The following is a 21,423-nucleotide window of genomic DNA, read 5'->3' on the forward strand; positions in this document are numbered from 1 at the left end:
TCTTAAGGCAATCTGGTGGGTCCATGATTATATAATCTGTAACTAATTATCAGATCCCTATGGGCCTAGTATATCAGAAGACGACACCATTTTCTGTCTAAAAGTCTTCTGAGCTTATAATATTGTAACTAGATAGTGTAGTTCGTGCGTGACGCTACGCTAACGTTACATGCATCTCCGCTAGCCAAGGCTTCTGATTACGTTATAGTCTAAACCTGCCTATATTTTTGCCTTATATATTTGCCCAAACAAAAGAAATAAAAAAAAGCCTAATGATGCCCAAAATAGTACACTTTTGATAGGCCTGTATATGAAGCAGAATTTTCAGCTTACAGTCTAAACTGTCATTAAAAAGTTCTTTAAGGAAACAGTCTTAAGTTAAGGAGCCTTCAAATCTGTAATGCATTGCTATGGAAATTTTTAAGTTGAGGGATTCCTTAAAATTACGGAACGTTTGTGAAACTGAGCCCTCGGCATTTCTTTTATCAAACCATATTTAGGAGTTGTAAATTTGTTAGGAGAACAATCTGGATTCAAGCACACGTTAGAAAATTTGAACAATCAATATTTTTTGGTGGCGAGACGTTGAGATTCATTTCATTTTCTTGCCGTTTGGCTCAATGATAGACAACTACTCCATGTTTATTATCAAAAAAAATAATTTATGTTTGAAAGTCGGCCTATAATACGAAAACGTATTATTTTCCGGATAATTTTGACGGATTTGTTTTGTGGCTATTAGATTAGTGGCTCCATTTCTTAGCCAATCAAATGTGTCCTTTCATCTCTTCAAACACACAAGCGCCATATTTGATAAATGGTAAACACTTCAAAATGTGAAAAAGGGTATCGTGAAGAACTAAGCCTATAGCTTTCTATTTTAGGTTTTAAAGTAAGTTGAGATAATGAGTTGCCATGAATAACTGTAATGTGTTTCTCTATCTATCATTTAAATTTCACGAATCGAGCGATAGGCTGCTTCAGATCTAGAGCAGCTGCCCAACGTTAACCTGTTAACATGTAATCCCTATTGAGATTCCTCCTCTAGACTCTTTTATATTAGGACGTCTGATAGATGCCTCTCGTCGGAGACATCTATCAGACGTCCGAATATAAAAGAGTCTAGAGGAGGAATCTCAATAGGGATTAGTTAACATGTAGACTGAACTGCAGACTATGCTAGTGTTCTAACGTTTATCACGAGTTTATTTTGTGAACAATTAGTACAGCTCCAATCTCTCCTGTTTGATATTCTAGTATTGATCTCGATCACCGACACAAATGCCCACTTCGACCCCCCACTTCCAAAAACAAAACAATCACCCACTTTGGGTTTAATAGTTCGGTATGGTCATGCAAGTGCCCTAAATTCGTCAGGGACCTGCTTTCGTCAAATTTTTTTACAATTTTGCTTATATCTCAAGAACTATCGTGTGAATTTATAAAGAGTGTCGTCTGCCAAAGCAGATTTGATCAAGGAAGATTTGTCTTGCTTAAAAGGGTGTGTGAACTATAACCAAGCGATTTTATAAAAACGATGTAGCATACCCCAAAACGAAGGTATTTTCTCAAGTCCATTTTAAATGAAACTTTAAAACCCTACCGTCAGCGTTTGACTGTCCATGTGCACTGATCAGCAGTATGTCAACAAAGTACCGGAAGTCACGTGTCTGATTATGTGATTCATAGCCGAAATTTTGGGTAATTTCAAATTATTTTGGCGATTAAAGTTACCCGAAATTTCTAGTGCGGTACTGTGGAAAACAATGTTATTCTATGTAAACAGAGGTGTTCGCCACTTTCTATGACCAATATGTTTAAAGATTTAAAATCTATGTAACTACAAGTAATTTTCAGCTAAAACACGATCTCACAAGCGCCTGCTGTTCATCATTTGTTTTGAATGATCTCAATTTTTCGAAATAAGCGAATCAGCCCCCCTGACGAAAATAGGTCCCTTTTGGGTCGGCCATCACCCAGCGACCGACTGTTAGAAATCCTCCGTATTGCAATAGATAAATAACGAATTGATAGACACCTTGTTGTACAAGTAAGACAAAACATTATATATTTGTGTTGATAAAATTGGTACATTTTATTTCTTGGTGGTTTGTTGATATACGGAAGATTTGATTACCCTGACGAATATTGGTCCTTCAAGGGTACCATAAATCAGGTTGGGCACATGTAATTTTATTGCTATTATAGCGATATATTGCTATAATAGCTATTTATAGCTATACACAAAACTGACGGTAAACAACATTTTTGAAGAGAAAAATGCTTCCACTCAAACCCGACTCCTGAAATTTGCAGTGCTTGTTAATAGCCGTTTTGATGAGGCATAATTAAGCTAATTAAGTTGATAATTATAATATATTGTTTTGATGAATAGACAATATGCTCCACCATTGACAGAGCATAAATGATATACCCATTAACTAATATGACACCACCAGGCGACAACATTATCATGCACAATGTTCCATTAATATATATTTACTGATGTGAATATTTTTCAGAAACCTTTATATTTTGCTGCAGAAAGGTAGTGGGCCTTTAACAACTTGTAAATGTTGAAAACATTGTATCCACATATATAGACCCCAGTAATTTCACCATGCACTCATGATCATGTAGACATACATATCTCTCATACATTACAAGTTATCAGCATTAAAACAAACACACTCTCATCAATGATAAGAAGAAGTTACTAAATTAAAATTCAACAATATAAATGAGTTGTCATAATTAAGTAGTTATCAGTGACAAAAAATTTAATTTACTTCAGAAATAGTTCTTTAAAACGTTTGTGTAAATATTTAACCTAAGAAATTTGTAGCACATCTACTAAATCACTGACACACAATAAAATAAGGCTGGTTATCAGGTGTTCAATGGTGAAACTGGACACCAGGAGTCCTCATGATCAGATTTGTCATCTATGGAGTAGAAGGTAGCTCTACAAATTAAAAAGAAAAATTCAGTAATGCATCATAAGAGGTATACTTTTAATTTTTATTACATGTAGAAGTATAGAACGAATATACGTACCCGGCCTACTATACCTTTCGGCCGGGTACAAATTGGTCCCTATGTGTCGTAGTGGAGCACTGCCTCCGAAAATCACTCGGGCATAGTTTTCTATACTTTTTTTGTAGGTTTCCAATTATTTTATGCGTATACATGCATTTACATATCATTTTTGTCCAAAACAAACATAACTACCATTCTAATATCTGCCGTACCGCTCACAAGACGTCAAATTCACAATTTGTGGACTTGCCATATAAATTCCCTTCAGAAAGACCTTTATATGTATTATGTAAAAAAATAATGCCTCGATGAGAATTTGATATTTTATGTGGTTCAGTTTTATTGCGTAGTAGGTAAGCGATATCAAACAGCTTTTCAAGTACGATAAAAATGCAAACAAACGTTTTATAATGGTTTGCATAATCATTACTTTGCTCCATTAGCAGTAATAAGGCACCAATTGTAGCTCTAAAGACGACACCATTTTCTGTCAAAAAGTCTTTTGAGCTACAATATTGCAGCTAGTAGAAGTATGATAATATCTCATCTTTTTTACCCTGGCTGTTAATAGGACAATAATTAATCAAACACACAAGCAAACATTTTGAAATCTAAAAAAAAAATATTTTTATTGTAATACTGTTGTCATTTCAGTCCATTGACTGGATACAACACATCAGCTATGGGGAAGAGAGGAGAGAGAACGGTGAAGACTTATGGTCGTCATCGACAGCGAGTCATATCCTCTGATGTTTGGAACAATGCAGTGGACAAGAGCTCAAAAGATGTGGAGAAGAATGTGTTCAGTACCAGTTCCAGTATGGACTCGTTGTCAATATCACACAACAGTACAGACAACTCGATATTCCAGCCCCGGAAAACAAGAAATAGGTAAAAAAAAAACCAGGTCTAACCTCACTTTTTAAGGTCAATGACAACATGAAAAACTATGATTTTATATTTAGTCGTCCCAGAAACATATATATACGTAGAGATTGGCAACTCCGCCATTTTTACTATCGGCAGATGTACCTCTGTATATATGTGCTTAAGGGTTTTTAGATAAACTTTTAAATAGTTAGATACAGCAGAATAACTTTGAAATGATATAAAAGATAAGTAATTTTAACTTATAGATTAATAAAACAAAATGCACTTCCGGTTTTGAATGTCTGATTTTCGAAAAACCAGGTAAAATTGCTGATTTTCATGCTTTCAAAAATCATATTAAGTAACATTAATTGGAAAAACTGGTCACAGCAAACCATGATACAATGTTTAAACTTTGTTTAAAAGAATGCACTTAAAAGTGGTTAGCCGAGGGAAAATGCCTATAAACTGGAGGTTCCTGTGCCTGTCAACAAAGACAAAGAAGGAGTTTCCAATCTCTATGTTTCTGGTCGTCCATATATAAATTACACTGGATTATAACTCAAATGTACTCTTGATTTCCTGGGAAGAAAGTAGAGGCTTATAGTCCTGAAAATATGGTATATCTTAATGAATCCATTGATGATAGAAAATTTTGACAGCCTGTTGACTGATCTTTGAGACGGCAAGATTTACTTTCAGTATCACTGAAAGTGTTATATTAATATCTTGACAAGTTAAAGCAAAACTGAATATATTTTATTCAGGAGAAAAAAATCTTGAGCTGATAAGTCTACTGTTATTTGACCAATCAAAAGTCTTTTGATGTTTAATTAAGGACCAACCTACTCTGTTTCGTTCAAGTTCAAAGTCTTGCCTAAAACAGTTGGACAGTTCGTCCTATTGTACTTACCTCAGTTATCAGACTGAATGAAAATTAAATAATTTACAGTGGACCCTCGATAATCTGGACACCTTCGTTCCCAGCCTAAACCGTCCGGATTACGAGTTTTCCGGACTGCCGAATTCCGTGTTCTTAGTCAATTAAATTGGCACGTACGAGTTACTCCCCTTGACCTTGTAATCGATGATAGGCTTTTATGTAATATACGTGTATCATAATTAATACTTCGTTTGTTATGATTTATAGGTATTTTTATATCATTACGTTAAAAATATTGAATAAACGTATTTCTTCTTCAAAATACGAAACCTAAAGCCATTGTTAATTGTGTACTATGTATGCATATAGCTACGTATCCCACTCTTGATCTGTCGTACGGCAAATTGCCTAACAAAGGATCAATATCATCTACGTTCTTGGCATAAAAAAAACTATGATAACAAATAGTTGTGAACATTTTATAAACTCATATAATTGTTATTTTGTATAATGTGTCTTTTTAATGACCATTTCTACAAATCTTTGCTTTCTGACTTACAGACGTTTGTAACAACCACGCGCCCGTACAAATCTTTGCTTTCTGACTTACAGACGTTTGTAACAACCACGCGCCCGTTCACGTCTAACTTCGTGCACAATGTCACACACGTGTAAATGGCATATGCCGTAGCCTTTATATCTTATACCACAGACGATGAATTCGAATAGATTCACATACATTTAAAATTCTTATTAATTTTGTGAGTATTATCTCACTTTATTGCATTCGATACTCATAGCGATATATTCTGCATGCGAAACAAGTAAGGTATCTACAGCATACGTACCCGTACCCAAGCTCAAACTGCATGTTTAAAAGTGTGTGGCTAAACATATATTGCGTATCTCAATAACAACACTGAAGTTTGATCTCCTATATAGGGCTGCTGCGATACGGCAGAAGCGTACCACGATATATTGCGATACACAACAACTGTATTGTGATATGTATTGCAATATTTTGACATTAACATATGTGTTGTCTATTTTGTATATAAAAAACATAATAAAAACACCCATTACATTATACAAACATACAGTGCTATGTTATGTAGTTTTACATCGATTTGAACCATGTTGTTGAGTAACAAAAATGTTCAAATGTGTTCTTGTTTTAAAAAAATACGAGTCGTTTGTGAAAACGCTAGGCTAATTAACTGTTACAGACGATCGTAACCTAATAATGCAATAACTAAGCATGATAGTGTCTGCAAATATTTACACTTTTGAACCTAAATGATGAACAAATTTACGTACAATTGTCCTGGTAAAATAAGCTTACGATCGTGATTAAACTTCAAAGGGCTGACCGGCTTGCAGTGTTGTTTTGACACGTGTAGGAAATCGAAAATGGCGGCGGACGATGAAGCCTGAAAAAGCTGGCAAAATCCCTGCAGCCATGTATTCACCGGGCCTTAAATGTGTTTAGAGAATTAGATATTCCGGTATTGTTGATTGATGGAGCGAATCAGCTTGATAATATTTCAGAAACTAGCCTAATGTCATATTGTTTATATTCAACGTCATGCAAATGTTTGAATCATTTGAACATTATACACGTTAGTTACAAACATTTGACCGACATCTGAATCGAATGAAAACGAAAGGGATACCCACATGGCTTCATATTATCGGAAAGGAAAACAAATACAACTTGCTGGTTTTGTTTTAATGACAGGACGTTTCAATTATATCAAATTAATGAAATTATGATACTAAGAAAATATATCGTAAAAAACCGGTACAGGTAAACTGTATCGCGGTACAATATTTTTTGGTGGTGTATTGCAATACCCCAATATACCGGTGAACCGCGGCAGCCCTACTCCTATAGAAAACCAATGAACCGTTACATGACTGCATGTACCCGTCTGAAAGGTGTTCAGGTAAACGCCCGTGGCTATGACCGGGCAGCCGTCGTTATGACAACACACTCAGTGTCAAGTGATTGTGTGTATTGTACACATGACTGTAGCTGGCCTTGGATTTTCTCGGCACGTGGCGACAACGAATTGTCCGGATTATTGCGGGAATTTATCAACGAAAATGACATTCCGTTCCCAAAATGGAGTTCCGGATTCGGAATACGAATTTCCGGACTAGTGAGTATAATTAACGTTACGGAAATCCGTTCCCTGACATTTCCGTTCGGATGAGAGTTTTCCGGACTACCGGCGTCCGGATTATCGCGGGTCCACTGTACACACAAAATTACAGAAAAGCTGGTATTCCCTGCAGTTGTTGCAAACATAGCCTTCAGTTTTTCTATGAGATTACCCAGGGATGGATTAGGATATCGCACGAACTAGTGATAGTAACCATTAGAGATACAAGGTTTAACCAGGAAGCAATATATCTTTTAGTCAATTAATCTTCCTCTGTAACAGTTGTACCTGGATAATGGAATAAACCTTTTGTCTTATAGGAACAAGAATAAAGAAAACCAACAACCAGTACAGAAGAGGTGGAATCTGAGGAAGATAGACTCTAGCGGAGGGGTAAGCATGGTATTGGTATGATTAGATTTGAAATTGTTCCTTGTACACCGAAAAACATAGATGTGGTTTATCAATTTCCTCAGATTGAACAATATTTATGAGAAACAAAGTATGACAAATGTGATCTGATCTTGCATTCGAAGGTCAATAAGAACATGAGAAATCGTTTGAATTAGTTGTCTACCTATGAGAAATAAAGTATGGCAGATGTGATCTGAAATATCATAAAATGCACTTTTTAAACACCAGGGGGAGGGTTTACACATGCACTTATTAGTTGCAGATATGTGAATTTTAGTTGCATATAAAATAAGGTTTACAGCAACTTGAGTGATGCCTGTGTAAACTACATCCTTTGGTACAATTTAAGTGTCTTGTCTATATTGAACTCCTTTTGTTTTGCCAGGGAAGTAGTTCCAGTACTTGTAGTGAAGGACTGTTCCACAGCACGTCACGGCCACGCAGGGCACTTCGAGAACGTGGTAACATCAAAGACAACGAAGTAAAGACTTATGGGAAACGGAAACGTGGTCAGATCTCTGCCCTGCATCATTACAGTATGAGGAAGAATACATCTGCTTCATCGTCTGCACTTTATAACTTCAGTGACTTTGATGACTACAGTCTTGTGATATCTGGTACCCCGGGTCAGGTTAATGGAAAAAACGTGTTTGAGAACAGCCCTGCTTTTTGTTCCCCTTGCCACCTGAGGTCTGGCAAGAAACTGCAGATAGAGACCAGCACGCCCTTTGCAAAAAGGTTTCATCCAGGATCACCACTCTCAGAGAGAATGGAGGATAAGGACCTGTCTCATATTGAAATTATTGATAGCCCTATTGTAGACTATAGTAATGACAATTCATTGGAAACTAAAGAGAGGTCATCGTGTACAGACTTGGACAAACTGGGCATATCTAGTATAGTAGAGGGTTCACAGATACTGTCTACACCTCCCGCACGCCAAGTTTCCACCAATTTAGAAAGTTCCAAAAAGTCTTGTGGTTCTAATGTAAGGAAAAGTCCTGTAGACGAGTGTGTGGTTGAATTGGAAAGACTTAGAGAGAGCTTTTTGTCCATGCATGTAGCAACTCGTAGTAGCACTCAAGGGAAAAGCATGATAGTGGACAACTCAAAAAGTCTTTTTAGTGATCATGAAATCAGCATGCATACAGATGAAAGTTCTACTGATCATGATGATAATGACAATGATACCAGCGATGAAAATGAGTCATCTGAAGATGATGATATTGCTCTTAGTGATATAGAGGAAAATGAAGATGAGGAGGGTGAAGACATAACAAATGATGAGGATGATAGTAATTGTGTCTCACACAATAACTCAACACGTTATATGTTAGCTGAAAATCTCCACGAAAGTGAGGACAATGTTCTTAACGATATTGAAGAGGGAGATTGTTCTGATGAGGAGGAGGAGGAAAGTAATGAAAGATTGTCTTGTTCCTCCTACAACACAGCGGATAGTGAGTCTGAGGATTTGTCCTATCACACAGCTGACAACATCAAAACTACACCTCAAATGTGTCTGAGGCAGAAAGCTAGGAAGAAACAAGATTTGAATGGGTCCATTTTTGTAAGTACATTTTGTACATTTATTTTTATATGGACTCCCAGTTGACTTAAACAAAATTAAAATGAAAAAAATTTCATTATGTATAGTAATGAGAATGATATTAGATAACATTTTATCACAATTGTCTTTTATTACTAGGACGCACTGACTCCTAAAAAGTGTGTCAACCCTGTCGTTGAGGATTCACCCCGCACCAAGGTTCACCAGGTGTGTCAACAGAAATCAGCCATACCTTTTTCAACATGTATTCCAAATAGGTAAGAAAAGCAACAGAAATCAGCCATACCTTTTACATTATGTATTCCAAATAGGTAAAAAATGCAACAGAAATCAGCCATACCTTTTACAGTATGTATTCCAAATAGGTAAGAAAAGCAACAAAATCAGCCATACCTTTTACATTATGTATTCCAAATAGGTAAGAAAAACAACAGAAATCAGCCATACCTTTTACAGTATGTATTCCAAATAGGTAAGAAAAGCAACAGAAATCAGCCATACCTTATACAGTATGTATTCCAAATAGGTAAGAAAAGCAACAGAAATCAGCCATACCTTTTACGTTATGTATTCCAAATAGGTAAAAAATGCAACAGAAATCAGCCATACCTTTTACAGTATGTATTCCAAATAGGTAAGAAAAGCAACAAAATCAGCCATACCTTTAACATTATGTATTCCAAATAGGTAAGAAAAACAACAGAAATCAGCCATACCTTTTACAGTATGTATTCCAAATAGGTAAAAAATGCAACAGAAATCAGCCATACCTTTTACAGTATGTATTCCAAATAGGTAAGAAAAGCAACAGAAATCAGCCATATCTTATACAGTATGTATTCCAAATAGGTAAGAAAAGCAACAGAAATCAGCCATATCTTATACAGTATGTATTCCAAATAGGTAAGAAAAGCAACAGAAATCAGCCATACCTTTTACAGTATGTATTCCATATAGGTAAGAAAAACAACAGAAATCAGCCATACCTTTTACAGTATGTATTCCAAATAGGTAAGAAAAACAACAGAATTCAGCCATACCTTATACAGTATGTATTCCAAATAGGTAAGAAAAGCAACAGAAATCAGCCATACCTTATACAGTATGTATTCCAAATAGGTAATTACAATGTAATGTGAAATAAAGGTGATTGATTTCTCTGTACTATGAAACAATAATATTGTGGACAGTGTTACAATGTATACACTTCATAATATGAAAAAAATAGATGACAAAATTTTCCAGCACTTTTTGGAAAGTTGGTTGTTCAAAACATTTAGATTTTATGTTTTATTTTAAGAATGATGTCAATGTGCACAAAAGTTGGAGAGGGTGTTTACGGAGAGGTGTTTAGGACGCAGAACAGAGGCAAATCAGTAGCTATCAAGGTCAGTTGTTTGTATAGCTGCTTATTAATATTGTGGGGTACTGTGTCATCTTTCAACCTAACGCTCAACATTTCTTTCCAAAAATTATAATAAGAATAATTCTGAAATTTACACTTTTCTGTCTTTTCTGGACTGATTAACCAGGCCATTCTTAAATATTCCTCGTTTTGGAATTTACCGAACACCTTTGTAGAATGTGGGTCAGTTGGTAAGATTTTATTTTATTTGCAAAATTCAAACCACATTTAATTATACATGCTTAAAAGAAATAATAAAAATGAAATGACTCTTTCAAAACTTATTTTCACAAGAACTTTTTTTTGCATTCACTTTTTAAAATTGTAACCCAAAGGTTTTTGAATAATTGAATTAAATAAAATTGTAATTTCAGAGGAGCCATACAAATATTTTAGAAGGGGCTTTTCTAATGGGTAGTTCGGTTAATCCCAAACAAACAAAATTTTAATTTTGGCTTCATGCAAAATGAGATCATAGTATTTATCAAAATTATCATTATTATATATGGAACTCTTTTTGTAAATATAAGGTTTCAATAAAGTTTGTGTTATTCTTTAATACCATTAAGGTCATCTTATAGGCCAGATAGCCACTTGGCCCATGATATATGTGTACATGTGTTTATAATTTTGATCAATATTTCTTACATGATCACTGTTCATTTCTATCTTACTTTATTTTGTATTCTATAGGTGATTCCTATCGAGGGATCGTTTCCTGTAAATGATGAGCCACAGAAAACTTTTGCCGAGATGTTACCAGAAATAGTAATATCTAGGTAAGTGATGTTTATTGTACACTTAGCAGAATATCATATATATGTAGATGTATCAATCTTCAAAACTTTTATGCGGAAGTCCTGTAGTAATCGCTGTGTCCACCTGTAATATTGGTTAACACCGGTCTGGTAAATGCGTTGTCTGAATTGTTCATTTAAATTTTGTTTTGTTTCAGGGAACTCAGCTCCTTGAGGTCTTTAAAAGAATCCTTCACTCCGAACTTTTGCCAAGTGAATAAGTAAGTCCATGAACTTTATCTTTCTCTTATGATCTGAATAAATCGGATATTGGATGGTTACTTTCTGTTTTATATTTTCTACTTCTTTGATAAAATATCCAGGACCACATGAATCATGTTATTTAGCTACATATTGGATGACTATAGGTAGGAAGCTTTCCTCCATTATGACTGCAGCTGGTTTTAAATAAGACATTTACACTCTAGTTGTAATAACATACACCGGTGTGTTGATAGGCTTATGTCCACTTAGCAATTTTTACAAATAGAATAATAAAATAATATGATAGAACAAAATGATGAACAACATCTGTTACCTTGAATATGGCATTAGAGTAAAATATCTGTTTTAGAGTATCCTGTGTACAGGGCAAGTATCCAGCCAAGCTACTGCAGGAGTGGGTAGCGTTTGATAAAAAACGCCACTCGGAAAACGACAAACCAGGTACTTATGTTTTCTGTTAGAAATTCAGAAATGAATTGGAGATTAATCCTAACAAAATGTAGGTTTTTATTTGTATATACTTCAATAAATAAGCGACTTTCTACCTTTATTACAAATACATATATTTTTCTTTGTTTTCTTATTTTTGTGAACTTATAAATTTTAATATTGTATTCTTCAACGCTAATAGAGGTTTGGTATGAGTATTTACAATACTTAAGGACAAACATATATATATATATATATATATTACTTTTGGGTCAAATTTAAAACTTTTAAAAGTAAATATATCAGATTATGTTTCCAGACACCCGAATTTCAAAAGGATTAAAGGATTTTATGGAAATTTTGTCGTTTTGACCATATTCATGATAAATTGAAATTATGATTTTGCATACAAAAAAGTATTAAAATTTGTTTCATAAAATGAACTTTCATTTCAGATCCTATATATAAAATTCTACATTACCAGGTGTAATCTGAGTCAGTCTTTACCTGTGTCTTGTTTCTATATATAACATTCTACATTACCAGGTGTTATCTGAGTCAGTGTTTACCTGTGTCTTGTTTCTATATATAACATTCTACACTACCAGGTGTAATCTGAGTCAGTCTTTACCTGTGTCTTGTTTCTATATATAACATTCTACACTACCAGGTGTAACCTCTTTACCTTTGTCTTGTTTCTATATATAACATTCTACATTACCAGGTGTAATCTGAGTCAGTGTTTACCTGTGTCTTGTTTCTATATATAACATTCTACACTACCAGGTGTAATCTGAGTCAGTGTTTACCTGTGTCTTGTTTCTATATATAACATTCTACACTACCAGGTGTAATCTGAGTCAGTCTTTACCTGTGTCTTGTTTCTATATATAACATTCTACATTACCAGGTGTAATCTGAGTCAGTCTTTACCTGTGTCTTGTTTCTATATATAACATTCTACATTACCAGGTGTAATCTGAGTCAGTCTTTACCTGTGTCTTGTTTCTATATATAACATTCTACACTACCAGGTGTAATCTGAGTCAGACTTTACCTGTGTCTTGTTTCTATATATAACATTCTACACTACCAGGTGTAATCTGAGTCAGTCATTACCTGTGTCTTGTTTCTATATATAACATTCTACATTACCAGGTGTAATCTGAGTCAGACTTTACCTGTGTCTTTTTTTCTATATATAACATTCTACATTACCAGGTGTAATCTGAGTCAGTGTTTACCTGTGTCTTGTTTCTATATATAACATTCTACACTACCAGGTGTAATCTGAGTCAGACTTTACCTGTGTCTTGTTTCTATATATAACATTCTACACTACCAGGTGTAATCTGAGTCAGACTTTACCTGTGTCTTGTTTCTATATATAACATTCTACATTACCAGGTGTAATCTGAGTCAGTTTTACCTGTGTCTTTTTTCTATATATAACATTCTACATTACCAGGTGTAATCTGAGTCAGTGTTTACCTGTGTCTTGTTTCTATATATAACATTCTACACTACCAGGTGTAATCTGAGTCAGACTTTACCTGTGTCTTGTTTCTATATATAACATTCTACATTACCAGGTGTAATCTGAGTCAGACTTTACCTGTGTCTTGTTTCTATATATAACATTCTACATTACCAGGTGTAATCTGAGTCAGTGTTTACCTGTGTCTTGTTTCTATATATAACATTCTACACTACCAGGTGTAATCTGAGTCAGTCTCCACCTGTGTCTTGTTTCTATATATAACATTCTACATTACCAGGTGTAACCTCTTTACCTTTGTCTTGTTTCTATATATAAAATTCCACATTACCAGGTGTAATCTGAGTCAGTGTTTACCTGTGTCTTGTTTCTATATATAACAGTCTACACTACCAGGTGTAACCTCCTTTACCTGTGTCTTATTTCAGACATTTTCGATGATGACCAGCTGTTCATTGTGTTTGAGTTTGCTGATGGTGGACGTGACCTGGAGTCTTGTCAGGTAAGGATCTCAGACAAATTTTATGTAAGAGGAGGGACAGGACAATATTATATCTTCATCTGATTTGCATTAACTCAACATATAATTGGACTGGCTCATGTACCATGTGATACCCAAAATAGTTTCTACAGGACTAGTAGGTATCTCTAGTGGTGATGGTATGTAACTCATTGTAATTTTCTTGCTGAAATGACGTTAGCACAAGATATCATCTTTTAGCATCATTCCATCATCGATTCATATAGAAACAATAGTCTTAGCAGGTATAACATGGTACTTGAATTAGTCACATATTCTTGAAAATCAAGCATGGATGTAGTGTGCCAGTATTAAGAACAAGCCAATATGTGAAACCAAAGCATGGTTTTGCAGTCTTTATGTAAAACTGTACTGTTTAAATATTTTCATTTCTGAAATGGTTTTAAATTACAAAGTAAAACACATAAGAGATATTTGGTAAACAATCGTAAACTGAAATTTTTGTATAGACAATAGAAACTGATGTAACCTTTTTATCTCTGATTGTCCAAATCTAAGTTAGTCTGAAGACTGTTTTATGATCTTCTATGGATCAGATCACAGAATCTTTTTTTCCTTCAGTACGTAAATTAGAGTACTCAACTGCCATCATAATTTTGAAAACATTGTTCTGGTTAGGTTTAATGTAATTTTAACACTATTAACATTTTCATGTTACTTGTTGATCAGTTCCAGCATATCTCTGAAGCAAAAAGTGCCCTCGTTCAAGTAGCCTTTTCACTAGCAGTGGCCGAGGAAGCCCTGGAATTTGAGCATCGCGACTTACATTGGGGAAATGTTCTGGTGAAAAGGACTGAGGCACCACAGATTGAGTACAGACTGATGGGAAAAGATTACAGTATACCCTCCCATAGAGTGGAGGCGTGTCTCATAGACTTCACTCTGTCTAGACTCAGGAAAGGTAAGACTGACTACAGTATACCCTCCCATAGAGTGGAGGCATGTCTCATAGACTTCACTCTGTCTAGAGTCAGGAAAGGTAAGACTGACTACAGTATACCCTCCCATAGAGTGGAGGCGTGTCTCATAGACTTCACTCTGTCTAGGCTCAGGAAAAGTAAAACCTAAAGAGTACCTGATTTTACCTTTAAAGGATGTCTAGGTATGGTAAACATGTTTTTAAATTCTTATGTTTTATTTTTAATGTTGAGAATATATTAACTTTGACTCTGTCTTGTTACTTTTTAGGTCAGGATGACCTATTGTCATCATGCACCGTCCGTCGTCGTGCGCCGTGCGTAAACTTTTCATTCAAATGACTTCTTCTCAATAACCGGAAGGCCCAGGGTACTCATATTTGGCCTGTAGGTTGCTGGGATGGAGGGATACCAAGTTTGTTCAAATGAATGACCTTGACCTTCATTCAAGGTCACCGGGGTCAAAAAGGCTAAAATCCTTTAAACAACTTCTTGTGAATAACTAAGAGGCCTAGAGACATGATATTAGGCTTCTGGCATGCTTGGATGAAGGGCTACCAAATTTGTTTAAATAAATGACCTTGACCTTCATTATAGGTCACGAGGGTCAAATAGGCTAAAATCTTTAAAAGACTTCTTCTAAAGAACCAGACGGCCCAGGGTACTGATATTGGGCATGTAGCACGCTGGGATGAAGGGCTACCAAGTTTGTTCAAATGAATGTCCTTAACCTTCATTCAAGGTCACAGGGGTCAAAAAGGCTAAAATCTTTAAACGACTTATTCTCAAGAACCAGACGGCCCAGGGTACTGATATTGGGCCCCGAAGGATGCTGGGATGAAAGGCTACCAAGTTTGTTCAAATAAATGACCTTGACCTTCATTCAAGGTCACAGGGGTCAAATAGGCTATAACCATTTAAAGATGCTCCACTGCTGACAAATGGTATTTTTTTTACTATCAAAAACAGGAGAAGATTTAGTATTTTTCTTCAGTTACAAGTTACTAACTTTACACCATTACCACCGTTAAAAACTTTGAGCTTCCAATTTTAATTCAAGTTAAAAATATTTGATTACATCCCGAAAAAATTCCGTGGCACTATATCCTATATGGAAAGAAGTACTGATTGCGCATGCACCAAAGGCAAAATAAATGATGTTGTATTATATTTTGTTTTAATAAGGCATATATATACACGATTAAACACCAATTATTGTTCAAATGAAGAATATCATTTATGCTCTGTCGGGGGTGGAGCATCTTTAAACAACATCTTGTTGTTGTTGCGTTAAATGAAATAGCTAATTCATTCTAACATTTGATTCTTTCAGATGGATGTGTAGTGTACAATGACCTGTCTGCAGACGAGACACTGTTTGAGGGGTCAGGTGATCTACAATTTGACATCTACAGAGAAATGAAGGACAACAATGGGTTAGTTGTTTATGTAATGTTGATCAATGTTGTGGTTTGTACATGTTCTGTCAAGTAATTTCCTGACATCAACACGCTGTAGCTGCGTTTCCCTTCCTATTACTTGCATGCAATTTATCAAATGTATTATTTAATTTACTCATGTTTTATGGTTTTACTGAAATAAGTAAAAGAACAATATATCTGCAAAAATTTAGCATTTACAAATAGGATACTATAATGTCAGAAATACATATTGCTTGTTCACATGGTTGAAGTACTGCAGGACCGACAGGATTTATACTTGAAATAATTACTTTTACAAACAGTCCAACAGTATTAAGGAAAAAAGCCATGGATGGACAACAGCATGTCAGAATTATCAAGAGGGGACCAAAAACTTTTGTATTCTAGTCATATAAGTGAGAGTAGACTAAAGACATTTTTCTTGATATGGACAGTAAATCTCAAAGAATCTAAGAATAAAGAATCTCTATTAATAGACTTGTCATTGAATTTTTCAAGAGAAAAGGCTAGAACTAAACTTGTCATTGAATCTCTCAAGAGAAAATGCTAGAACTAGACTTGTCACGGAATCTCTCAAGAGAAAAGTCTAGTACTAGACTTGTCATTGAATCTCTCAGGAGAAAAGGCTAGAACAAGACTTGTCATTGAATCTCTCAAGAGAAAAGGCTATTACTTGACTTGTCATTGAATCTCTAAGAGAAAAGGCTAGCATTAGACACGTCATTGAAACTCTAAGAGAAAAGGCTATTACTAGACAAATCATTGAATCTCTCAAGAGAAAAGGCTAGTACTAGACATGTCTTTGAATCTCTCAAGAGAAAAGGCTATTATATTACTAGACTTGTCATTGAATCTCTCAGAGAAAAGGCTAGTACTAGACTTGTCATTGAATCTCTCAAGAGAAAAGGCTATTACTAGACTCGTCATTGAATCTCTCAGAGAAAAGGCTAGTACTAGACTTGTCATTGAATCTCTCAGAGAAAAGGCTAGTACTAGACTTGTCATTGAATCTCTCAGAGAAAAGGCTAGTACTAGACTTGTCATTGAATCTCTCAGAGAAAAGGCTAGTACTAGACTTGTCATTGAATCTCTCAGAGAAAAGGCTAGTACTAGACTTGTCATTGAATCTCTCAGAGAAAAGGCTAGTACTAGACTTGTCATTGAATCTCTCAAGAGAAAAGGCTAGTACTAGACTCGTCATTGAATCTCTCAGAGAAAAGGCTAGTACTAGACTCGTCATTGAATCTCTCAGAGAAAAGGCTAGTACAAGACTTGTCATTGAATCTCTCAGAGAAAAGGTTAGTACTAGACTTGTCATTGAATCTCTCAGAGAAAAGGCTAGTACTAGACTTGTCATTGAATCTCTCAGAGAAAAGGCTAGTACTAGACTTGTCATTGAATCTCTCAGAGAAATGGCTAGTACTAGACTTGTCATTGAATCTCTCAGAGAAAAGGCTAGTACTAGACTTGTCATTGAATCTCTCAGAGAAAAGGCTAGTACTAGACTCGTCATTGAATCTCTCAGAGAAATGGCTAGTACTAGACTCGTCATTGAATCTCTCAAGAGAAATGGCTAGTACTAGACTCGTCATTGAATCTCTCAAGAGAAAAGGCTAGTACTAGACTCGTCATTGAATCTCAAGAGAAAAGACTAGTATTAGACAAGTCAGTGAATACATAACAGTATATCAATTTTGACTCCTATTCTCTTTTCAGGAATAATTGGGAGCCTTTCCATCCGCGTACAAATATTCTGTGGTTGCACTATTTAGCCGACAAACTGGTCAGATCTAAACGATATGTGCGGAACTCTAGTGAAGATAAGAGTGTAATGCGTGAGTTCAGGAGCTTTCTGAAGGATATCTTGGACTATGACAGTGCCTGTGAACTTGTTACCTGTAATGATTTTCTGAAGTCCTGATATTCTTGTTACATGCTTGTGTGATATACATGTATTAATAGTGTGAGTAATGGAACAAGAGAAAATGTAGGTTAGAAGATGTGTATCATTGTGCGATAGTAATTTGCTTGAGAACGTAACTTTTTACAATAATTTAAACCTCGTCAGGATGACAATGTTTGACTGTTAATGCCATAGTAATTACTTACTTAAAAGTCCTAAAATCATGCTTGTAAGATGTTCAACTCAATGTGCATCAAAATTTTAATCTTTTTAATGAAAATATCTTTTTGAATTATAAACATATTGTCAGAAGGGGAATGTGGCACCTAGAGCATGTTATGTATTTGATAGCAGTAGGCATCTGTGTACTTCATCATGACAACAAACAAGCAGACAGTCAGATTGTCTCTGTATTAAATCCTCTGATCATAGATTTTCATTTAGATTGCTACATCTAGTATAATGTGGAGACTATAATCATGAGCTCATTTTATATTCAAACAAAATTGTCTATTTTTTTTTTTTAGTTGTAAAAAACTAATGTTTTTGTTTTCAATCCATTTTGTTTATAAGAATTGATATTTTTAAAGTTTAATTTATTTAGAAGATTCACAATAACAAGTTTTATTACAGTAAAATGCATTTATAAGGAATATGCTTTAATACAACAAATTCTTGATCATAACATAGTTTCATGTCATGTTCCAGTGTCTCGAATATGTTTGTAACAAAGTGGTTTTGTTGGTCCCCAGGGGTACGCTATTAACATTTAAAACTGTATCTTATTTATCTACTCCTGATTATAGGGGTAATGCTCTTGAATATGATATGCAAGCATTTTTAAAATCCTACAAGAAAACACTCCACCGCAGGGCTCGACATTAACCATTGCCCGACTGCCCGGGGCAGGTCAGACCTCCTGTCGGGCAGGTCAGTTACGTCTGTGACTTGCCCGACTGGGCAGGTGGATATTTTAGTGCCATTGATACTTGTTTAGGCTGATGTAGAGTTGATATCACAGTCCTTAAGATACATTTACGGGTCATGCAACAAAATCTGAGCTATGAAGCTGTCTACACAGATTTATCGGTATAATTAGTCATGGTCAAACAGATGTTTGTACACCCATGTAGTATACACGATGTGATAATTCAAGCGCTTTGATGACACAGTCATAATGTAATTTGACAGAAAGCATGGCAAAGAGCTTTGAGATTGATAACAAATGGTAGGCCTAGCTCAAAAGCAATAGTATGGCAATAGTGGAAATCAAAAGTTTATCATTATATGCAAGAATCAAGATTAATTATACATGACCAGCTTTTGACTGAAAATCAAGAAATTTATAAGTTCTGTTCGCCATGCCGGCTATTCACAACCTAGTCTGCTCAAATCGATCTTTCCCTATCGGTATTTTACAGTTTCTGCTTGTAGAATATTGTTAGCTAAGACACCTGTTCATCTCGTTAATAATCACCGATATTGTGTGGACTAAGAAGAAGATACATCAAAGCAGATTTGAAGTGTCAGTGGAGTTATTAGGTCTGGAAGGTTCCTGATAATTATCACTTGCCCGACTGGTCAGTAGCTAGGAACAATTTATTAGGACAGGACATATTTTGTTATATTTACTACAGTGAATTATTAATTCTTCAATATGCTCATAGAACACAAAAATTAAGAAAATCAAAAGGAATCATAAATTAATCATAAAAATAGAGAAATTGTATCATTTTTCATTAAATTTTATTGGGCAAGTCAAATTTCCAGTCGGGCAGGTAGGTTTTTGTAGTCACCTGCCCGACAGGGCAAGTCCTTAAAAAAGTTAATGTCGAGCCCTGCACCGAGTATGTTGTAATTTGTATTGTACTGATGCAAGGCTTATTTCTTACTACAGTATTTTATGTTAAATTGTAAACTGACACCACCGTTGTCATGAAATTATTTATTTATATCTAAATCATAATTCCGAATATTAAGATATGTTTGTTTTAATGCGGGTGTTAGTGCTTTACACTTTTTAAATTAAAATCCTGAAGATATAAAAACTGGTATAAAATTGTGCAATGGTGGACAAAGGAAATAGATTTCCATTTGATTAGTACCCTTGTATGGTAAATGTTTGTTTAAATGGGGTATCTTTATATAATTTATCTAATAATGTAGATGACAGAATTATTGATAATTTATTATGACATGACATGAAAGTAAAATAAAGCATTATGGCAATCACATTCTGATGCTTAGTCTGATATTTTGTGTAAATCGTATTGAAATCAATAGGTATGTCGGATTGCTGAATTATTCAGATGAAATCACATTTTCACACGGATAATGTACAACCAGATACTAGCCAACTTCCATGTTTTGCATGCTAAGGAGATGTAAGAAAATGTTGGGTGAACCAACTATATAACTCATTTTAAAAGTGTTTTGTGGTTAGAAATATTCATAGTTGGCCCATTAAAGTGATTCAAATATTAATAACAAATAGCCTGTCTTAACATATTACAGGTATCTCCCATGTGGGTAGGTAAATTGTGATGTCATATTACAGGTATCTCCCATGTGGGTAGGTAAATTGTGATGTCATATTACAGGTATCTCCCATGTGGGTAGGTAAATTGTGATGTCATATTACAGGTATCTCCCATGTGGGTAGGTAAATTGTGATGTCATATTACAGGTATCTCCCATGTGGGTAGGTAAATTGTGATGTCATATTACAGGTATCTCCCATGTGGGTAGGTAAATTCTGATGTCATATTACAGGTATCTCCCATGTGGGTAGGTAAATTGTGATGTCATATTACAGGTATCTCCCATGTGGGTAGGTAAATTGTGATGTCATATTACAGGTATCTCCCATGTGGGTAGGTAAATTGTGATGTCATATTACAGGTATCTCCCATGTGGGTAGGTAAATTGTGATGTCATATTACAGGTATCTCCCATGTGGGTAGGTAAATTTTGATGTCATATTACAGGTATCTCCCATGTGGGTAGGTAAATTGTGATGTCATTAGGTTGTAAGAGAAACTTCTCGTTTTCTCTGAGAAGCCTGATGTTACGCTTGCAAACTTATGTCAAAATCAATATCTACCGTAAGGGCAGATAATTCTGTAATGTGCAATACAGAAAATGAGCAAATTCAGCGCTTTTATATTCGTTGTTCAACTGCAACCATGAAATTGTTAAAAGTTTCTATATAAAGTATGTTTCATATTGTACAATACAGTACTTTCAGGGTCAAAGGTGTGCAATTTGTCAACATATTAACAAACTCTTCTAAGGTCAGTTAAAAGTCATGCTGGTAATCAACCAG

General features: G+C 35.1%; 1 protein-coding gene across 1 annotated transcript; it reads left to right on the top strand.

Annotated features, from left to right (window-relative positions):
- The first annotated feature begins 778 nt into the window (after positions 1 to 778).
- Positions 779 to 20,332, top strand: LOC138335055 (uncharacterized). The gene is made up of 13 exons (XM_069283958.1): positions 779 to 892; positions 3,694 to 3,930; positions 7,278 to 7,350; positions 7,757 to 8,941; positions 9,080 to 9,198; positions 10,242 to 10,329; positions 11,040 to 11,125; positions 11,302 to 11,364; positions 11,718 to 11,809; positions 13,724 to 13,797; positions 14,506 to 14,737; positions 16,087 to 16,189; positions 17,912 to 20,332. The coding sequence occupies exons 2-13, from the start codon at positions 3,722 to 3,724 to the stop codon at positions 18,114 to 18,116; spliced, it is 2,529 nt and encodes an 842-aa protein (XP_069140059.1). The 5' UTR covers positions 779 to 892; positions 3,694 to 3,721; the 3' UTR covers positions 18,117 to 20,332.
- The last annotated feature ends 1,091 nt before the right edge of the window (positions 20,333 to 21,423 follow it).

The sequence above is a fragment of the Argopecten irradians genome, chromosome 11 (assembly GCF_041381155.1).
Source record: "Argopecten irradians isolate NY chromosome 11, Ai_NY, whole genome shotgun sequence".
Lineage (NCBI taxonomy): Eukaryota > Metazoa > Mollusca > Bivalvia > Pectinida > Pectinidae > Argopecten > Argopecten irradians.